The sequence below is a fragment of the Argentina anserina genome, chromosome 7 (assembly GCF_933775445.1).
Source record: "Argentina anserina chromosome 7, drPotAnse1.1, whole genome shotgun sequence".
NCBI lineage: Eukaryota > Viridiplantae > Streptophyta > Magnoliopsida > Rosales > Rosaceae > Argentina > Argentina anserina.
Genome location: NC_065878.1, coordinates 22,078,516 through 22,099,333, shown reverse-complemented (window position 1 = coordinate 22,099,333; position 20,818 = coordinate 22,078,516). Strand labels below are relative to the sequence as shown.

Sequence of the window (20,818 nt, the reverse complement as noted above, 5' to 3'; positions counted from 1 at the left end):
AATATATAGCTGCTAATACTTTCATAATTATTAGGTTACATTAATGATCGATAAAAATCTATTTAAGCAATATTATGTGATCAATGGTGGCGAGTTCTATTCAACTTTCAAGTATGTAACCTAACATTAACAAACTGAGAATAACAAAAGAATAACGGATTTGGAAACATACGATGATAAGAATTTTATTGTAACTTGTTACAAATAAACCAAACAAACGAGCATGTTGTTTCTTCACCTCAATTCACCGATTGAAAAGTATCATTCAAAAACTACTAATTACGTACTAGAAATTGTAACAGAATAAAACAACAAAACAAGCTAGAGTTTCTTCAGCTTGACTTACTGAGTACTAATATAATGTCTGATTGAAAAGTAACATATACTCAACAACATATTATCATTCGCAACAAACACATTTGACCTTGCTAGTCCAAAGACATTTTCACATATATAGATCTGCTTCCGGATTCTGGTTCTTCCTCGACTTCTCTTACACATTCTGCTGCCGGGACTTCTTTCCCAAATATCGTTTTCTTCTTAAAAGTTATTAGGTTCCGTATTAATTCTTTAAAAAGAAATCGGAAAAAGTACAAATTGACTCGCCGCTCAATCTCAATGTTAGCCACGTGACATGTTGTTGGCCCGCTCCTATTGGCTCGTCACTCACGTCAGTGTACGATGAAACCTTACTGGAGACTTCATTTAAAACATTTAAATCTGGAAAATCGAAAGAGAAAGATCTTAAAAAATCATCTTCATCAGACTTTTTGAGAGAAACATTTCAGCCATTTTCTGTTTTCTTTTTAAATCTTGCCAAAACAAGATAAGCAAATGAGAAGGAGTGGTTCGAGCATCCCTGCATTACTTTTATTTCTCTCTTTCCCTCTTTGTTTTATTTTGCTTGCGATTATTTGTTGCTTTGTGGGGTAGGCACTTGCGAAACAGAGAAAGACATGGAGAATAATGGAAGAGAGGTATTGATGAATATGGAAATAAAGGGTTGTGTGGACTGAGAGTAAAGACGCTGGTACATCGTCGACATTTCTAGAATCGGATATAAGGATATAAAGTCGTTTCGTATTTGAGTTGTCTGCACTGCTCCTCTATTTCTAGGGTTTCTGATCTGTTTTTCCATTTCTGTGTAAATCAAGCAGTCCTTTGTTTGCTAAACAGTTATTACTGGGTCCTTGGTTTCTGTTTTTAGAAACTTGAAGTTGACAAGTTTTTGGGGTTTTGTTTCTGTGTAAGATTTGTGTTTTGATACTTTCTTTGAAGGTTGTAAATTAAACCTTTCCTGGGATTTGACTGTCCAGGTTCTAAGTTATAACTCGATCTTCTTCTTCTTTCTTTGTTATTTTCTTCTTTTGTTTTTCTTAAATATACTGTCTTTATCAATTTTTGAAAGAGTTTATGGATCTGATCATCTGACGGTGATGTTGTGATGTGTTTATAGGAGATGGTGAGGGGGAAAATAGAGATGAAAAGAATTGAAAATGCGACAAGCAGGCAGGTAACCTTTTCAAAACGTCGAAGTGGGCTGTTGAAGAAGGCTTATGAGCTTTCGGTTCTCTGCGATGCTGAAGTTGCAGTCATCGTGTTCTCTCAGAAGGGCAGACTCTATGAGTTTTCCAGCACTGAGTACGTTTCATAAATGTTTAATTTATCTTATTATTCTTGAAAAAACTTGAATCCCCACTGTTTTTTTATTCTTTTGATATTTCTCTGTAATTCATAGTTCATACGCTGTTTCTGCTCCAGTGCTTTGTTAACTGTTATATATATATATATATATATATATATATAGTCCCTATCCAGAGTGAAGGTTCACTCTGAAGTTTCAGAGTGAAGTTCCAATTTTGGCACACTTTTCGGTCAAATTTTTCATACAGACTTTTCACACAATGAGGTTTTTATTTTAGTTTAAAGTACGAATTTTCATTTTTAACCAATTTTTCGATCGAGTTTTCACATTTCCACCATCGAATATCTAGGTAATAACGTATAGATCATCTCACAACATTTCAGCCGATTCAATAACCGTTAAGGTATTCATAACTTCGATTTTCTACTCAAAATATGAACGGTTCAGGTTCGGCAAATTCAATACGTCCATTGGTTTTGATAAGTTCGATACCTTAATGGCTGAAATTTTGTAGATATGATCTATACGTTATAACCTAGATATTGGACGGTGGAGATGTGAAAACGTGATCAAAACATTGATCAAAAATGAAAATTCATACATTAAGCTAAGATATATATATATATATATATATATATATCATATCCAGAGTGAAGTTTCAATTTTGACATATTTTACGGTCAAATTTTTTCATCATAAGTAATTAATATTTAGGTATGCTATTATTCAAGATCATCTCTACAAAATTTCATCTAATTCGACAATAATTTGAGCTTTTAAAACTGAGATTTACACGAACGGTTCATGTTAAACATTTTTAATTCATTCATTGATTTAATATAATTTCAATACTTTAACAATGTCCAAATTAGATGAAAATTTATGGAGATATTGAATAACATACATAAATATTGAATTGCTTATGATGAAAAAATTTGACCGAAAAGTGTTAAAATTAGAAATTTACTATTTAATTTCAGAGTTAAACTTCACTATAAATAGGGAATATATATATATATATATATATATAGTTTATTTGATTGAAGTACGCAAATTGGAAATAGATATAGTTGTAGACTTTTGGCGTGTTGAGCACATAAGTTATGGGCGTACACGTATTTGGTATTGATGTGAGGGTTGTGGCACTGTATATGATCAGTCGCTGGTGTACTTAAGTAGATCAAGTGCGTCTGAATTACTGGGTTGATGAAAATAGGTTTATTTGAGTTTAACTAACTTGTATAGCTAGTTAATCAAGTTGCTTTTTTTTAAAATAAACTTTCTGGCATCTTTTTCCTTTAATTCAGTTCACTATGGAGATGGAAATTAATTCTATTTTCCTCCTTTGATTTCCTACTTCATCGGGGTTAGCAGCTGGTTTTTATGGAATTCGACATCATCAGCTGCAAATTCAATTCCATTGATTTTCCCCAAAATTATCCCCTTATAATATGCAGCCCTGAGTACTAATAATCTGCATTTGGTTACATTAACTAATCAAGAATATTAAGTACTGTGTATAAAAATAAGTCATATAATGAGATTTGAAGAAGCACCATGTCATGGCTGCTAAGCTGAATTGACTAAATTTTATGTAGTACTATTGAATGAGATTTCATGCTTCCCCAGCATTTGTTCGTTTAGTATCAGTTCATCACCAGCTAGTATGGAGGCTTAATTTGTTTCGATTTCTTTATGGTTTAGTTCTGCTTAGTTATGCACATATCTTCTCCAAAAGAATCATCTAAATACATCATTTCATGGACTACTTTGCACACATGCAACCCTTTAGCTGAAAGTCTTGGCTTGGGTCTTTCAAGTTTCCTTACTCAATGAGACCACCTTATATATTGTCATATCCTATGTTCTGCATATATTTTAACAACTAATATATACTTTCTCATGAGTCACGACTAGTAGTTCATCCATCATCAAGTATAGCTACTATAATCGATATAGGTAAATAACTCACCAAAGGAAAACATGATAAAACTTGAACTGAATCTCTAAAGCTTCTATGCATGCATTAAATAGATGATCGATCCTCATTTATGGACATTTTTAGCGTCTATTTTTTATAAGCAGAAGATCAACCCTACAAGCCCGAATTTTGAACCCCTATGAACGGGCTATTGACACATTATTTCACCAAAGGTGCTAGAAGCTCATTTGGTATTTTTATAATCTTAGGTCGTCTGATATTTTAACCATCTTTTGTTTCTTAATATGCATATATATTAGATTGACATATATCACATATGTCTACTTTGTTGTCGAACTTCTTCTCAGCTCAAATTTGCATGGTCTATGTGTCTTATATGTACATACCCACCTCCAACTAACACGAGACCTTTTGGGGGCTCACTGGCTTCGGAGGGGATAAGAACTCCGAAGTTAAGCTTGCTCGGGCTAGAGCAATCTCATGATGGGTGACTCACTGGGAAGTTGCTTGTGAGCTCCCAGAAACAAAACTGTGAGGGATATGCCCAAATCAGACAATATCATGTTACGGCGGAGCGGTCCCAGGATGTGACAATTTGGTATCAGAGCCGCTCTGCCGTGTGATGCGAGTGTGCCGATGAGGACGTCGGACTCCTAAGGGAGATTGATTGTAATATCTCACATCAGCCAACGGAGAGGGGATGATGTGTCTTATATATACATGTTAATCTATAACTAACATCGTGTTACGGCGGAGCGGTCCCGGAATGTGACAGTCTAGCTAGGTATTGACTTAAATGATATTTGTTATAGACATATCACTGAAAGTCTTGTTTTTGGTAGAATGATTTTGGTAAGCATGTCGGGCACATATGATACAAATATAGAATTTTCTTATGTACCTACATGTATGTGATATTTCTATTTACTGATATCACAATAAATTTGTTGTCATTGCGATAAATAAAGTGATGTTTTGGGTAATTCTAATATTACTAGTTGTAATTACTTCACCCATAATATTTTACAAGATTATGAACAAATAGTTATCAATATGATATATTTATTTAGTTATTTGTAAATATAAAAAATATATGTTGTAATTTTGTTCTTAATGTTGTAAATATTAGTTCAATAAAATTGTAATTTTGATTTAAAAAGTAGTAATTGAGGATATGTTATATCTTAAAGTAGATGATCCGTACAGATATAATTGACTAATTAATAGCTTTATTTGATTTTGACATTATGTGTTTTGGATGAATTGATCAGCGTGCAAAAGACTATAAAACGATACCATAAACATGCAAAAGGTGCGCAAACCAACACTACCGAAGTGGAACGGTATATGCAGGTTAGACCCTCTCGACATCTCTTGTGAGTTTGAACATCTACCAAAATTTTGTTTTCTACGTTCGTGTAGTAAATATCTTATATGTTTGATTGATTGGTTTAGTCTTTGATAAACCAAGACCATTTTGCAGCAGAAACATAGTATTACTGGTTTCTTTTTGTCCAATGAATTATGTGTGAATGAGAGATATTTACACAAATTAAGTTGGAGGACCGTACTTGATCTGAAACCCCTCAAAGCATGTGAAAGACAAACCAAAATATATACCTCATTGTATAGCAGTTAGATGTATATTTACATAGCCAGTCTACTAGTATTTGCAAAACTATTATTATGTAGGTGTTAGGTTGATTCTCTTTGTGATATGTCAAATCTACATGGGGAGCCATACCTAGCTAGCTGGTACACTAGTATTTGTAAACTAATATTGAGTAGGTGTTACCGTGTTAGATTGATTTCTTGTGTGATATGTCAAATCCACATGGAGAACTATACAGTACTTAATTAACTGAAGTCAAAATGTTGAAAAGTAACTTCAGCTCACTTTTAGTTTGGAGTTTACAAGATTTTCAACCCTAGAAGGATGAATAATCTAACACAGGGACAAGAAGGGTTAGTAACTTAGGATGTATAATCCAACTTGCCATATGATTTTTCATATTTATGTGTGAATGTATCACCTATCTTGACTGATAACAAATATCTTGCATATGCAGCAAATGATGCATGATTCAGCTGAAATGGCCAAGAATATTGAGATCTTAGAAGCCTCTCAACGGTTTTTGACTTAGTTTGATCTTCTTCTCATGTACATATGCACCCACATCTGACATTCCATTAAACTTGGGTTTTCCTAAAGTCTACAATTTTCATCTTTCAGGAGGCTTTTGGGGCATGACTTGAATTCTTGCTCAGCTCAAGAACTTAATCAGATAAGTAGCCAACTCGAACGAAGCCTGCTCATTGTACGAGAGAGAAAGGTAACCAGCGTATCTATTTTCCTGCCCATTTGCTTCAAATTAAAGTTGACTATACCTAAATGGAACTGTTGGCTTCCTGCAGGCTCAGCTGTTCATGGATCAGATAGAACGACTAAGAGCACAGGTATACTCAATGTCACAAACTATACATCAAGCTTATGCGTGTTTTATATAGTTTTGTGGTGCTTCAGTTCTGCAGTTCTGATATATGCCATCTATCATAATTTGTGCCCTAAAACCAGGAGCGGATCCTCTTAGAAGAGAATGCAAAACTTCACATGGAGGTGAGTCACTTGCTCAACATACAGATAAACATGACTGATTTATTATTTTCCGCCCCAAATGATATGATAGATATAATCCGTAATCAGTATGGTGCGAGGCCTTCGGAGCAGCATGTAGTTCAAGGAAAAGGAGTTGGAGCGGCAAGTTATAACTGGATGAATAGTAGTCAAATTAGCAGCAGCCAAACAATTAGTGATTCAGATCTGGTAGAGACTGGATTGTTCATCGGACCGCCAGTGGTGCGCTGTGAATAATACGTAGCACAGTTTTGCGTCATCTTCTGAAAGCCAACACCAGTATCTCAGATTCTCAGCTGATATTGGACATAAGCAAGGAAATAAATAATGCTCTGTCTTCTAGCAAATCCTATTTGATATATATGTATTTGATTGATGTATAAGACCATGCCAGACACTGTACCTAGCTTTTATGTGCCTTTTGAAGTTGTATGACTTGTATCTACCTAGCGACATGTCCTTCCATTAATTTGCTCATCTGGTTACCGTAATGTATATCCAAGACTTTTACATTTCAAAGCTATTCTGAAATCTGAATGCCATACTGAAGAAGGTTTTAGTCAAGTTTGCATCTTTTTCCAAGTGTAAAGTTTCTTCATATTGTCACCTAATGTTTTAGAACAATAAAGAGAGGCATAGACGCATAGTTGAATCCTAAGAAACTGGGAGCTACTATAGGTCATACATTCATACATGTCAATCTCCCGAACTCGTTTTAACTTGTTAAATTCCGATAAAAGAATCGTGATATTTCATGGTACGTAAGCACTGTATACTTATGGTGCAAAGTATAATTTACTGAACGCATGCATTCGGAGATATGGACGGACTCAAATTGAATCCAGAAACTAAGTGGCCCAAATGGGAATTTTCACGTCTTGTTTCTTTTGGTTCTGGAATCGGATTCTATTAATTGTTCTGTGCAGAACTGTAGACTGAAGACAATCCTTTATTCATTGTTCTGGTGTGAAGACTAGGGTTTTTGATATCATTATTATCTTAGGTATAGGATAGACTTATACACTGAGGTAAAATACAAGAAAACAGTGTTGGAACTTGGTTCTTTCTTATTTTGCAGTAGGATATGTGTAATTGGTAATTGAAAGTAACTTGTGCATGGAGGAAAATTAATTTTGACGGTTGAGTCTCTCTCTCTCTCTCTCTCTCTCTCTCTCTCTCTCTCTCTCTCTCAATAATGTGTTACAAGCAGCATGGTCTTGGCATGCACAAAAAATTGAAACAGGATGGGACCTGTCACTCTTTCTAAGTCTTTATCACATTATCAAATACTTCCTTTGAATCCTTTCCCATATTCAAAATATTCAATAATGTAGCTATCCATCTGCTTATGTTTTTCACCTTATATTACAAACCAGAAAACTGAGAAAACCAGTGCCCTTTCGGATCCGTGCAACTCTAAGCCCACCAGACTCTCCTTTGTTTCATCGTCATTCCTAATTGGGCCAATTGTCTAAAAATGTTTTAATGTGATCTCTAACACTAAAATGTCAACATGTTAATGATGTTATACCGTTGTCCTCCAAAGCAAAGATAAATATTCTAGATCAATTTATCTTTTCATATGAACTTATCTTTTGTATTACCGTTTAAGGCGATCGATCATCTAATGCATGCGAGACTCGACTGATTGTGCAATATGATTATAGGATGAATATGCATCAAACAGTACACCCCTTTTACAAGATGATACTTAGCTTAGAGGATGATAATCATATTATTTGCAGTTTTTCTTTCCTTTCTTTGGGTGGTAAGTAGTTGTTTTACCGGGAAGAGGACCACTTTGAATTTGAAAATAGTCTCTCTCTCTCTCTCTCTCTCTCTCTCTCTCTCTCTCTGATAAGTCTGGTAGATTCAATTTAGAATGCAGAGCAAATGTTGAATCGTCAGGAATATGGTGGTAGGGAAGAGGGAATCTGCCAAGTTTTGCGCAAAATCCGAATCGATGACCTCACTAGTTACCCACCCGCCCCCCTATATAAAATTAGAGAGGATAAGGTAAAATATTCATAGCTGAAAAGAAACATAAATTAAACCTTCCCTCCTAAATCACAATGATGTGATTATGATTGTGTTAATCATCTCACTTGAGTTCGTACATGGACCAAACCTCAAAATGGTCGAAGGAAACCATCATGCGTTTGCAAATGGTATTTGCATGTTTGAATCTTGTGATTTATATATGGCCTGGTATATGCTACGTGCATGTTTATTGTAGTCCGTCTTTCTATCATGTCTTTTTTCGATCAAATAATGCAACGTACATACGCTGTTACTAATTAAAAACTAATTAGATTGAATTTTGAGAAAATTAGAGTTAAACCCAATAATGGAGCACCTTTTTAAATCTAAGCTCACATCTATTTTTTCTTTCATTCTACACTCAAAATCATTTATTATTATTAATTTTTATTTTTGTATAAGTCTAATCTACCCTTCTAAAATATAAAAGGTTATATTAAATAATTTTTCTAATCTTAGGTTTTAAAATCAATTTTGAATGTGAAGCTCGTCAATTGTATCCATAATTGTTTCATTGTATTTAATTCATACTGCTAACATCAATATGTATATATATTCATCACAAATTTCAGTTTTGCAACTTCTTGTTCTTCTTTTATCAATTCCATTTTGCAAAATTTTACACCAATTATTATTTTTCAAGCAATAGGAGCTAGTCATATGAAGATTGTATGAGAAATTCATATGAAGGTATATAAGGTACCAAACGATTTTGATTCAGTAAGTGTTTCTCATCGTGATGTATATATTATTCTTGTTGAATTATCTTTTTTTCCTTCTTGTTGGGTATATTGTCATATTAATTCATTATAAGAGGTATTAAACAATATTTTGGACAAGAATCATAGGTATATACATACACTATAATATCTAATAAAGAGGCATATTAAACTTCCCTTATATATTGTCTTCCTCAATAAAAGGTAGATTTCTATAGATGAGACATATATATCTATGAACTAGGAATTCTACATGAACCTTCTAAATAGATATGCTTCTCATTCTTAAGTTGTAATTAAAGAGATACCTACTAACTAGGTTAAACACTTAAAGTCACACATACCTTTTAATTTAGGTTATTTAATAGATGAATGAAACTTAAAAAAGCAGATACAATACTATGATATAACAATGTTCTCCAAGTTAACAACCTAATCAAAAATCTTAAATCACCAAAATATAAGTTGTACATTCATTATCTTAAAGTATTTGAATATAATCTATTGGTAATAATGATGAGTTCAAAAGGAAACTTGCAAAATCGTATTCAATCTATAATTAAGGTAAAAAAATTAATACCAAAGTTGACTAATTAGAGTTAAATAGTGGCAATATGTAATTTTTGTTAAAACGAAAGACAATTTAGTATCTTATTTGACAATATTTGAGTAAAATTTATAATTAAATAATAGGTGGGTTTATTTTAAAAGCATGTACCAAAAATGGGTATGAAATGAAATACCCCTTGAATTTTCTACAAGTATCGCATGTTACTACATAAACATCTAAGCATACTATGATAACATATAACAAATCTGATTTGCTCGAATATATCGGAGAAATCCATACATTGAACATCTTTATTTCAGACTAGCATATATCCGTGTATATTTTCACGGACTTTACACAATCATTTTAAGAAAATAATGTAGTTAGTTTATTAACATGATTTAAAATTCCTAACTTCCCACTACCCATGTAGTTATTTATTTTTCCACAATTATCTCTCCTAATTTTATATATTTCCACTTGTTGCATTTTAATCGTATTAACCATATTTAATCTATCTTGTTTTAAATTAGAAATTTATTTTCTATAAGCATTATCAAAACTTCAATTTATCAGTGAAGTTGTTGACACCAAATGAGGGTCTCCAATTGTAGTAGTGGAGATGTGTTATTCATCCAATGATACATATATATTTTTTAGACAAGATTCATCCAATGATATTGGGTTTAGATTGAAAAAATTAACATAATATTTAAATTGTAGTACAATTCAAAGCACGTAACGTAGTGTAATGTCAAGGAACAAATAGAAGCATTCGAGGTTTCAAACAATACACTTGTGGTCCCTTAAATCCTTTCACACACACACACACACATTCACTATATAGTACTTGGTGCTTACTGTTCACGCGCGATGTATAGTTCATAAGCCCATTGTGAGACTGTACAAGTTTTTCGAACAATTTATGCTGCAACCACTTGGTCTTTAGTTGACGCATTAACCCTTATTCTTGCCAGTTGTTTAGTCTACACACCTGCATTTCTCTTTCTCTCTCTGCAATCTCCTCAATTCCCTCTTCATCTCCAACCAAAATCCGACCAAACTGAACAATAGCACGACCGTGTTCTCTCAAGACTGAATTTGCAATCAAATTCAACAACAGTGTATGCTTCTTGTAAGTTTTCCGATCAAAAAAATCAATAGGCCAACCATTTGTTTTCATCTCCTCAATTGCAGTTTTCTAATCCTTGGGTGTCGTCCTTCCCTGTGTATTTTTTATCTATAATTTGGTCATTTTGTTCCGATTTGGATCTGATTTGAGAAAGAGCAGAAATCGCCAATCATGAATTTGATCTTTCTCAATTTGGGTTGTATTCATCTTTATCTTCACCATACTTTATTTTGTAACTTTTGTTTTGTTTGGATTCTGATAAATGGGTTTGTTATCACTTTTCTCATTTTTGGCACTCATGATTTGATGAGATGTTGACTGAATTTTGGTTATGGTTTTCCTTTCTGTATGTTCTGTAGGTTAGTGATTTTTCTTTTAATTGGAGGTTTGTATTTGTATTAGTTGATTAACTAAGGAGTATAGTTTAAACTTTCCTTATTAACACTCTGGGTGTGTTCTTTACAATTGATCTTAAGTCCTGGTACGTTTAGGTGTAGTTTAGTTTTTTTTTTGTTCTTTACATACTGAGTTTATATCTTTCGATATTGCTTTAGAATTCGACTATCCTTCACAACATTCTGATCATGATAGAGTAGTCATTTCAAATATGACAATAATTTGATTGTTTTGTTTCAATGATAATGATGAGGTCAATTGTGTGTCTTCTTTACTTTTGGCTTTTGTGTTGATGGAGGTACTATTGGTGCTCTAAGTTAAGTAGACTCATATGCTTTTATCACAATAATATTAGACTTCAATATCAGGCAATGAACAAAAATTAAATTTTGTTAGAAGGGGATTGAGGATAGTGAACACCGGAAACATTTCAGAATTCAAGTTTGAGGGAGGATCCGACTAATTTACAGTTTCGATATATCTGTATGTGTTATTGCTTTGTTGTTAAAGTAATCTAGTTTACTATATATCATTTAGTTCTTACTATTCATCTTGTCGTTTCTTGCGGTATTGTTCATAAGACATCAATGTAATATGTCCTCAGTTTTCATTTTATTTACAGTCTTGCTATCGTTCTCAACTTTACTTATCTTCAGCCTCAAAAAAATTTCACGAACCAATTACCCAAAATCTTACTTCATTTTTTTTTCTCTATCCCCAAAACCCATAATCTTCAAAGCCCAAAAAAGATCGCACCGCTGCTGCTGTCCTGATCATTATGTTAAAGAATTAACCAAAACCCTACTTCAGTTATCCAAAACCTTTTTCAGTCCATTATATATATCTTCTTCTCTGTCTCTCCCTATCTCCACATCGTTCTATAGAATTTGGCCTCCTCTGATTTGTTTTGATCGGTATGTCCTCCTCTGGGTTTCAATCTGGTCACCTTCTGTCTTGCTGACATTTCGGTTGCAGTGCTGAGGAGTTGTAATTGATTAATTTTCAATTGAGATTTGAAATTCACTCTGAATGTTTGATATGAGATTCTAATTTTTAGGGTTGGGAATTATCATCAGTGATTTTCGTATGTCATCGACAGAGCAAGATCGGGGGGTACTCTTACTTCTATTGTTTTGGGTGATTCATTTTATGTTGGTTTTTTTCTTTTATTTATTTTTGTTTCTGTTGTTTGGGTGATGGTATTGCTTGGATCGTCTAATTGTTTTTTCTTTGGTTTTATGTTATGTTTGTTTAGAATTGGAGTTGGGTGTTTTTGTTTGAGGTTAGAAAAACAGGAAATTGGTTTCGGTGCTCTTCTTTTCAATTGGATTTTCAGTTAGGCCTTCAATTGAAGTCTATATCTTATTTTCCATTAAAAACCTAAGCTGTCATTTAGAACTGAACACAATTTTACTTCCCCTTCTTTCATTTTTAACGTTTAATTTAGGTTTTAGTTTGATACAATAAAAATGTACATTTATATTAAATAAGTTTAGTTTTTAGCCAATATCGACATCAGGGAAGCTGATCAAATTGAGATCATTGATTGCTAAATCATAAATTTTATGCGCAAATGTAAAGATAATGGGAAGTACAAGAAACTATATTGATCAGAAGTAACATGTGGTGTTTTTGTATAGAATTGAGAATCATATATATTACAGTGTATACGTATGATGTTTGTATAACTATGGAAAAGCTCACTGAAGATCACTCGCATCCGTCTCAAACTTGCATGGTTTTTGTGTTTTTAAGCTTCAAAAAGATGAATGTTTTGTTCGTTATTTATAAGAATGTGGGAGATTAATGTTATAGATACATAACTTGCGAGCCAATTTTGTAGCTCTAGGCTATTATGTTCCGCAAAGTTTCATAGTACTTATCTTAATCATTCCTTGATCTTAATTCTTTGCACAATTTCCTTGTAGCACACGGAATGACCTCTATATATGGATCATGTTTCATAGATATTTTCTTTTTGAATCGAATGTCAACTAAATTGTATTTCAGCAAGCAGAACTAAGAGAACATGCCCGAAGGCTGACAATAAGAGCTATCTTTTATGACTAAACAAACTAGCTATTCCTAAGAAAACTAGCTAACAACTAGCAATTCCTAGGTAAAATCAACTAACAAAGCCAAGATTCACATACATTTTCAAAGTTATGAAGCACAAAACTAACATGATACAAATGATGTAGAAGACATAATAAATGTTTCATAACCACACCATTATAAGACTGCACCACGATTCAAGCTTAAAATAAATCGACAGAGGGAGTGCTCTCCCCCTCTGTATTCTTTTCCGCAAGATCAGTAGCATCTGGGATCTCCTCCATCATCCTTCCATCCCTAGGAATTTGGGACCAAGCCAAGTAGAGACCAAGAGAAATCAGCGCTAACAACAACATCAACACTCTTTCTCTGACTTCTCCTCCGCTATGGATCAAACCATAGCCTTTGCTGCACCGGATCGGGACGCACCAGATCTTGCCGCCACAGCCAACAACACCATGGGAGCAACCGCCCCTAGATCTCCACAATTCGGCCACAAAAGCCCATCACTACCATCACCACCGATCGGTGAGACGATCGAAATACCCAGCCTCTTTTCAAAGTTTGGCAAAAGGGTAGACAAAAGAACATCAACCCTTTGGATTCTTCTTTGGGGGAGGAAAGATCCACCCCTTCTTGTCGTTGTGCCACTGCTTCTAGGGTTGGCAAAGTTTGAGAAAATTTTATCCCGAGAGAGAGAGAGAGAGAGAACATAACATTTTTTTAAGTTAGAATCACCCGATAAAAGTATGTTTCATAGATACTTATTATGAGATTAAATGTGAATGTAAAATGGTGGTTTTAATTTCGATCAAAGACCAACACTTTGATTTAGGAAAAACATACAATTCTGGATGTTAGCTATCTTAGCTGCTTAGTTTGAGTTCTCATTTTTTCTTTTGTTTAAAAAAATTATTTACGAAATTATGTAATCTCAGTGAATGCAAAACTTCCAATGTTGGAAGGTAACTTCAGTAAATTCAAAGTAGGAATAATTGAGGATATAAATGATAGAAATTTGGAGGCTTTTAGTTGCATTAAAAGAAATCATGAGCAGAAACAATGGTAGGCAAGAACGGTTGCTTCTGAGTTTGGCATTAGCACTTTTACAATTTTAAACATGTACATTTCAAAAAATTGATTTTGATAATTAAAGCTTCAATTTCATGGTCCAATGGACTGATGGGAAGCGTTTTTTTCTTTCTGAAATTCAGTGGATATAAGCTATAATGATATAAACAGTAAACAAGAAATACTTTGATATTCATTTTTTTCACCCTTCTTTTCAGTTTTCACACTTATTTCATACTGTGATATTCATTCTTTCTTTTCTTTTCTTTTTTTGTTTCCTCTTTTTATTAAGGTTCATGTTTTGTTTTACTTGGTGTTGGAAATCATATTTTTCTCATGTTGCATGATAGTTTTCAATGTTTGTGTGTCATTGTATCTTCTCTAATTAATTTGTGTTGCTCTATTTCTTATATAGGTTGTGGTTACAGTAAGTTTTTGCATTATGTTACTGATTTGGAATCAAACAAGGGTGTATCAAGCAACTGTGCATGTGCATTTTATTGGAGGCATTTCAGATGCAAAGTTGTTGATATTACTCTGATATGTAATGAACCACTAACCCCTTTTGGTTGATCAAACTTCTATCTTTATATTTAGCTCCATTGATTGAATTTTCAGTGGTATTAACCCCATAGCGGATGGCGGGCTACATGCCTAGTGTTACACAATATGTACGTATACACAGCCTCATCGACTGTGCTGGAAGGTTTAGCGAACTAAGGCTCCGAAAAATCTCAGTGTAACGCAAGTGGGATCCTTTTCTCTCTTGATCGATCTCTTCTATCTCCTTCACAAGATTAATTATAAAATGATTAAAATAAAATGGATTGGATAACATAAACACTTGGTAAGCATTTTTACGTATCTCGGAGATTAATTATAAAATGATTAAAATATAAATCCATCAACACTCGAAAAATCTCCGAACTAAGGATTAAAATGATAAAAATGATTAAAATATAAATCCCAGTTCTTAAACATATTGCCTCACATGATTAATTATAAAATGGATTGGATAACATCAACACTCGGAAAATCTCCGAACTAAGGCTCCGAAAATCTCAGTGTAACGCAACTGTTGATGGATTTATATTGGTAAGCATTTTTGCTAGTACTGCATGAATTGGATTCGGGGTCCATTACAGCATATGCAATTATGTATATGTGCATGGTTTAATTTGTCTTTTTTTTTTGGTCCAATTGTTTAATTTGTCCAATTGTCCTCTAATGCCTTTCATGTCGGAGGAGAGATCGATCTGTCACGCGGTGGCCGCCCAGACGATCATGGATACATTTAGCTAGCTGCTAAACGCCTTATGGGTCCATTGTTTCCATCACGGAATGATTTCTGAAAGCAACTGTTCTCAAGTTCTGAGCTAGCTAATTGAAATGGCTGTCTGTTTTCAGCACAGCTTTGATACCATCTGGATATATCCATATATAACTAATTACTTACCAATATTGGTATGTATGTATATATATATGTATGTATAAGAGGTAAACATTAAGATATGAAGCAAGTATTTTTACCTCTCTTTTGATGATAACTTTACGTGGATGCTAGCAAGCTATAGCAGCACGCCAGCACCACTGAATCAATAAGTATATTTAGATTTGTACACTTGTACGTATCTCAGGATTAATTATAAAATGATTAAAATATAAATGCATGTGAGGCAATATGTTTAAGAACTGGGATGAATAGTTAATATATTTCTGTCGAAAATGCCGACAGTGAATTCAGTGCAATATTCATTAGTATTTGAACTTGTCAGTAATTCTGTTGATGTAGTACTGCATAAGATAGTTCAAATAGTGTTCTTTAGTTTTTAATGTTTGACACATTACAGGTCCATACTTCATACGAGAGTTTATTCCATACACGGGATGTGTATATACACAGGTTAGAAGTGCAGCCACGCGCCTCTGGTGCTACTGGTAATATTGTTCCACTGGCCTCCATCTTCCTTTCTCATTTGTTTTTAATTAACAATCATTTCTTATTCTTTTAAAACTAAAATTGATAGACCATGTGATAATTCTCATCTGGGTTTGGTACTTTGGTGATCGGGTCTGGTTTGCTTAGAAAGGAAAGCACCATTGTAAGAACATGATCTGAGTTCGACCGACTTTGATGAATTGATTAGAATGAATTGTATGTCAGCGAAAAGAGGCGTTGCAGCAGGATTTGGGTTGGGCTCCGATTGATGAAATTAAAAGGAAAATCATATTGGGTGCCAAGATATGAGGATAGGCCTACCTATACAAGGTTGAATGGCTCGTCGGAGCTCGTAGTTTCGCCGGAAATTCCCGATTGAACTTGCTGCTTCAATTTCGGTCTCAACACAAACGTGGGTGAAAGTGTGATCGACAGACATGGTTCAGTAGAAGAAGAGAGTAGGATGTTGGTGCTGTTGCATGACGTTGGATCGCCGAACGATGTGAGACGGAGAAGAGCTGGCGGTGATGTGCTCGGTGGAGTTTTTCTGGAGAGAGAGTCTGGCGTTAAGGTGGAAGGAGATAGCCTCACTCGCGCAATAAAAACTAAACAAGAGTTTGATCTCAAACGAACAAAGTTTCTTTCACGTAGTGATTTGAACGGCTGAGATGCCCCGTGTATATGGGCAGCCCGTGCACTGAATAAGTTTCGACTTCATACATAATCATCACATTGAAACCTAATCCACACATATATATATGTTCGCAAAATTTTCAAAATTTCCATTAGGTTGTGAAGATTGTGAAGATATGAGCTACGGTATTATAGCCACTCAATTGTTGAAGCGAATTATATGCATGGGGTCATGGGTACGTAAACATCGATTTGAGCTTGACTCATTATGATACTGTCTTTGGTGGCTTTGGGAGTTTGGTTCTGTTAGCTACTATACCACCCCAACTTAGAGAACAAGAACAATGAGAGCTAACCATGGTAAAAGAGCATCAAACCAGAATGGCTGCAGGGTTGTAACTGAAACTGTATAGAGCTAAACTCAAACTGTAAGGGTTAATTAAGTTGCAGATCCCAAATAACCTCGTATATCAAAACTCATGAATGGTGTGATGTGTGAATCACTTTGACACTACCTTTGCGAGCCGAGCTCACTTACATTCACATGCACGTGAGTGAGAGAGAGAGAGAGAGAGAGAGAGAGAGAGTTGCGTGGTCATATCGTCATCTTTTCCATTTCTTTACGGTTCTCCCTTCCCTATGTGAGATAGAGAAACAAAGAAAAGCAGAGGTACGTTGATTCTTAGTTTGGAGTCTGGTAAAAGCTTGGGAGTGAGTGCCAAAACAACAAAAGATGAAAGGAGATAAAAGTGAGTGCCCGACTGCCAGAGAGAGAGAGAGAGAGAGAGAGAGAGAGAGAGAGAGAGAGAGAGAGAGAGAGAGAGAGAGAGAGAGAGAGAGAGAGAGAGAGAGAGAGAGAGAGAGAGAGAGAGAGAGAGAGAGAGAGAGAGAGAGAGAGAGAGATCCCACATCTAAGAAGTGACAAAAAAAATAAAACTTATAAGTGGGTGGATAACAACCAATTGTACCGAGGCCTTTTGTGATTAAAACCCAACACCTGTGAGGTGGCTAAGTTGGGACAATATCGGTACAGTTGGTCCACGGGCCACGCTTGTTGCTGTTTAACAAGAATACCCCAAGAGGGCCAAGGACTTCACGAACTCTTTTGCTTGGTGCTATGATGCTATCTACTTAATTCCCTTGCTGTAAATAATCAAATGCTAGCTAGCTCTTATTTATGCTTCATGGATCCGTTTTTCTCGCTTCTTCACAAATCATATCAGCTCAGCCTTTCCTCTCAAACATATGCAAAGTCAAATCATAGTCGACATTAGCTCTTTAGGACTGGCCCTTCTGTCACTCTCTCATTGTTAGTGAAGATCTACCTTTTACTCTAGAAACATCTTCCATTTTCAAAAGGAGTGGTTAATTTGCAATTGCATAGCTTAGCGTTATGGGTTGGGGTGGAAGAGCCTCCAAGAGAGGTTACGGAGATGGTGGACAAAGAGAGAGAGACACCACCACTTCTGGTTGCATGTGTGCTGTTTTCCAGTTCTTCGACTTCCATCAGCTTCAATTTCCTAATTTACACCAGCAACAACACTCTCTCCGCCCAGAAGATCTCACTATCCCCAAAGGTAGGTCACCTCTCTTGCTCTTCAACAAAATATACTCCTGAGCAAAAATGGATACATTTTGATTTATATATGTTTACAGGTGTTGAAGCACCAAGGAACAGCTTGGATTCATCTGAGGGAGGGGCTTCATTGTCATCTATCACAAAAGAAGAAGAAAGCTTGCACAGTCCTGTAAGTGATTGTAGTATAACATCGACTTTGGTTTGCTTCGATTCCCTCTTTTTTGGATTTCTCACCCTTTTATCTAATATTGAGGAAAAGCAGTGGTAGTGACGATGAAGATAATGATAGTCGCAGGACTTAACCAAGGACCACTTTGTTTATATGCAGATTTTGAAAATCCAACAGATCAAAACAAGTGGTGGCACAGTATCAGATAGCAGCAGCTGCTCACCAGGAACAAAGACTCCAAGTCTAGTAGCAAGACTAATGGGTCTTGACCTTCTTCCAGAATCTCACTCACCCTCTTCTACTTCGTCATTAACCCCAAATCCACATTCCATTTCAAAACCTCATTTGAATCTACACCCGCTTCGTTCTTCTCGCCAAACCCTCCAAAACACCAAAGACAATAATGCAGCAGGTACTCGCTCGCTACCGGAGACTCCTAGAATATCATCAGCTAGAAGATCGGACGTTGATCACCACCACCGCCTTTCGCTTCAGATCAACAAAGAGAACATATCCGTTGGCGAGGAGTTGGAGTTTTCGAAGCTGTCGTCTTTTAAAAGGAAAGAGCTACTCAAGAGTATTATTGGAGACAATGAGAGTGGCAGGAGCCCAAGTCACTACGCTAGGCAGATTGTTAAACAGGTTAAAGAGACTGTAAGCAGGAAAGTTGGATTGGTCGACATCACAAACACCACGAGAAATGATCGAGACCTCCTCAGTCACCAACTCAAATCGAGAAAAGCCACGCAAGACGCAAATGCCGGAAAACCAGCAATACCTTCTTCTTGCTCCCCAAGGCTCAGATTGTCGGAGGCCAAGGCCATCAAACCAAACAATACTAATACAACATCAACAACTTGCAAGGACCAACTCCAAGTTCTGCCTCCAAAACCAAACAGTGCCAAGGTTCAAGCCAAGCCAAAGCCTCAACCAGCGCAAGAACAGAAGCCACCGCAGGCCACATTAATTCAGAAGCGCCGGAAAATTGTTGACGAAGGGTTTAGTCCAGCAAAGTTGAAGAAGCAAGAAGAAGCGTTCGTTCGTCCATCAACGGCTCCCACAAGAGCTCAGCAGCAATGCAAGAAAACGCAACTGATCTCGAACAATCTTCTCAATCTCCACAATGTCCCAACTCTTCTTCCGATCAAGAAAGACCCTTCACCGCCGGCGTCCAAACTCCCGCAAAAACAGGTTATTACATGCTTGTCATATTACATATTGCTCGGTTTTTTATTCTAATCTTTGCAAATTCTTGGTACTTATTATTTGTTTCTGTGCGGGTTATCACAGTTATCTAGTTCTACGAGCCAGCAGCTGCAGGATCGGTACAAAATAGATCAAGCCTCCTCCTCGAGCCCTGTGCTCGCTGCCCGTTGCAAAAACGTCGACGTAGTACCTAACTGTCTCGCCGCCACCAGAACCACCGGCGCTGGTGTTGTTGTTGGAATATCAGCAGCTGTACGCCAGTACGTCACGAGAATATTATGTCGTACTGGCATAGATAAAGACACACAAGTTTCATTCACCAACTGGTTCTCTCCGTCCCACCCACTTGACCCTTCCATCTTTTACCACCTGGAAACCTCTGTTGCTAGTTTCACCTCAAATCACCCCAGCCAGCTCGGCCTTAGATGCAACCGGAAGCTAGTGTTTCATGTGGTCGACGAGATACTCGTCGAAATTTTGAGACCCTATCTCAACCTTAAGCCGTGGGTTAGCTCAACAAGCGTTACACAATATGGTTACAAGGGATCAAAGCTGATCGACGTCGTGTGCTACAAACTCCAGAGCTTTCCGGGCGCTGATTGCCGTGTTCTAGAAGATATCGACGCATTGATCGACGAGGACTTGCCGGAGGCGAAGGTGCAGAGTGTAATGGCTCTGGCGTTTGAAGAAGAAGGAGAAGGGGTGGTGAGGGAGATAGAGAAGGACATATTGGACACCCTAGTGCACGAAACGGCAATGTGCCTGCGATTTTGAATATCCCTGAAACGACGCCGTAACGGTGCATGGGCTCGCATGAGTGAGAGAGACCAGGGTGCATGGGGTGGTGCAGAGGGGTTCACATGGGTGGGTCACGTGATGAGATGCTATTCGTCCGGGGGTGCTCGGGGTCGTGGAGCCCAAGTTCAGATCGGGACCTGTAAAGTGGGCTAGAGGGCGACACGTTTGGAATCGGAGACCGACAGGGGTGGCAGAGAGACGCCGAGGAATCCATTCCCTTCTTCTCGATCTCTAGCCTCTTTTGTAATTTGTAAATTGTTGCTTAGCTTTCGAAATTCTGCATATATATGTATTGTACGTACATCTCGT

General features: G+C 36.2%; 2 protein-coding genes across 4 annotated transcripts; both read left to right on the top strand.

The window, feature by feature from the left end:
- Positions 1–894: 894 nt before the first annotated feature.
- LOC126804154 (MADS-box protein AGL42-like) lies at positions 895–6,504 on the top strand. 3 transcript variants are annotated; one of them, XM_050531929.1, is made up of 8 exons: positions 895–977; positions 1,457–1,641; positions 4,859–4,940; positions 5,657–5,718; positions 5,821–5,920; positions 6,003–6,044; positions 6,163–6,204; positions 6,292–6,504. In XM_050531929.1, exons 1-8 carry the CDS (start codon positions 957–959, stop codon positions 6,457–6,459), a joined length of 702 nt encoding a protein of 233 aa, XP_050387886.1. In that variant the 5' UTR covers positions 895–956; the 3' UTR covers positions 6,460–6,504. The 3 variants fall into 3 exon arrangements, with proteins under 3 accessions (XP_050387886.1, XP_050387888.1, XP_050387887.1); XM_050531931.1 differs by lacking the exon at positions 895–977 and adding an exon at positions 1,211–1,323; XM_050531930.1 differs by lacking the exon at positions 895–977 and adding an exon at positions 1,274–1,316.
- Positions 6,505–18,150: 11,646 nt separating this feature from the next.
- LOC126803828 (uncharacterized) lies at positions 18,151–20,485 on the top strand. Its single transcript, XM_050531557.1, has 4 exons — positions 18,151–18,334; positions 18,414–18,505; positions 18,665–19,696; positions 19,796–20,485. Exons 1-4 carry the CDS (start codon positions 18,151–18,153, stop codon positions 20,483–20,485), a joined length of 1,998 nt encoding a protein of 665 aa, XP_050387514.1.
- The last annotated feature ends 333 nt before the right edge of the window (positions 20,486–20,818 follow it).

Bases quoted from the DNA above. Each gene is read 5' to 3' on its own strand.
- LOC126804154 (XM_050531929.1), top strand. From the start codon at position 957: ATGGAGAATAATGGAAGAGAG. The intron at 978-1,456 runs GTATTGATGAAT...ATGTGTTTATAG, and splicing joins TGGAGAATAATGGAAGAGAG to GAGATGGTGAGGGGGAAAAT. The intron at 6,045-6,162 runs GTATACTCAATG...CCCTAAAACCAG, and splicing joins TAGAACGACTAAGAGCACAG to GAGCGGATCCTCTTAGAAGA.
- LOC126803828 (XM_050531557.1), top strand. From the start codon at position 18,151: ATGGGTTGGGGTGGAAGAGCCTCCAAGAGAGGTTACGGAGATGGTGGA. The intron at 18,335-18,413 runs GTAGGTCACCTC...ATATGTTTACAG, and splicing joins AGATCTCACTATCCCCAAAG to GTGTTGAAGCACCAAGGAAC. The intron at 19,697-19,795 runs GTTATTACATGC...GGGTTATCACAG, and splicing joins CCAAACTCCCGCAAAAACAG to TTATCTAGTTCTACGAGCCA.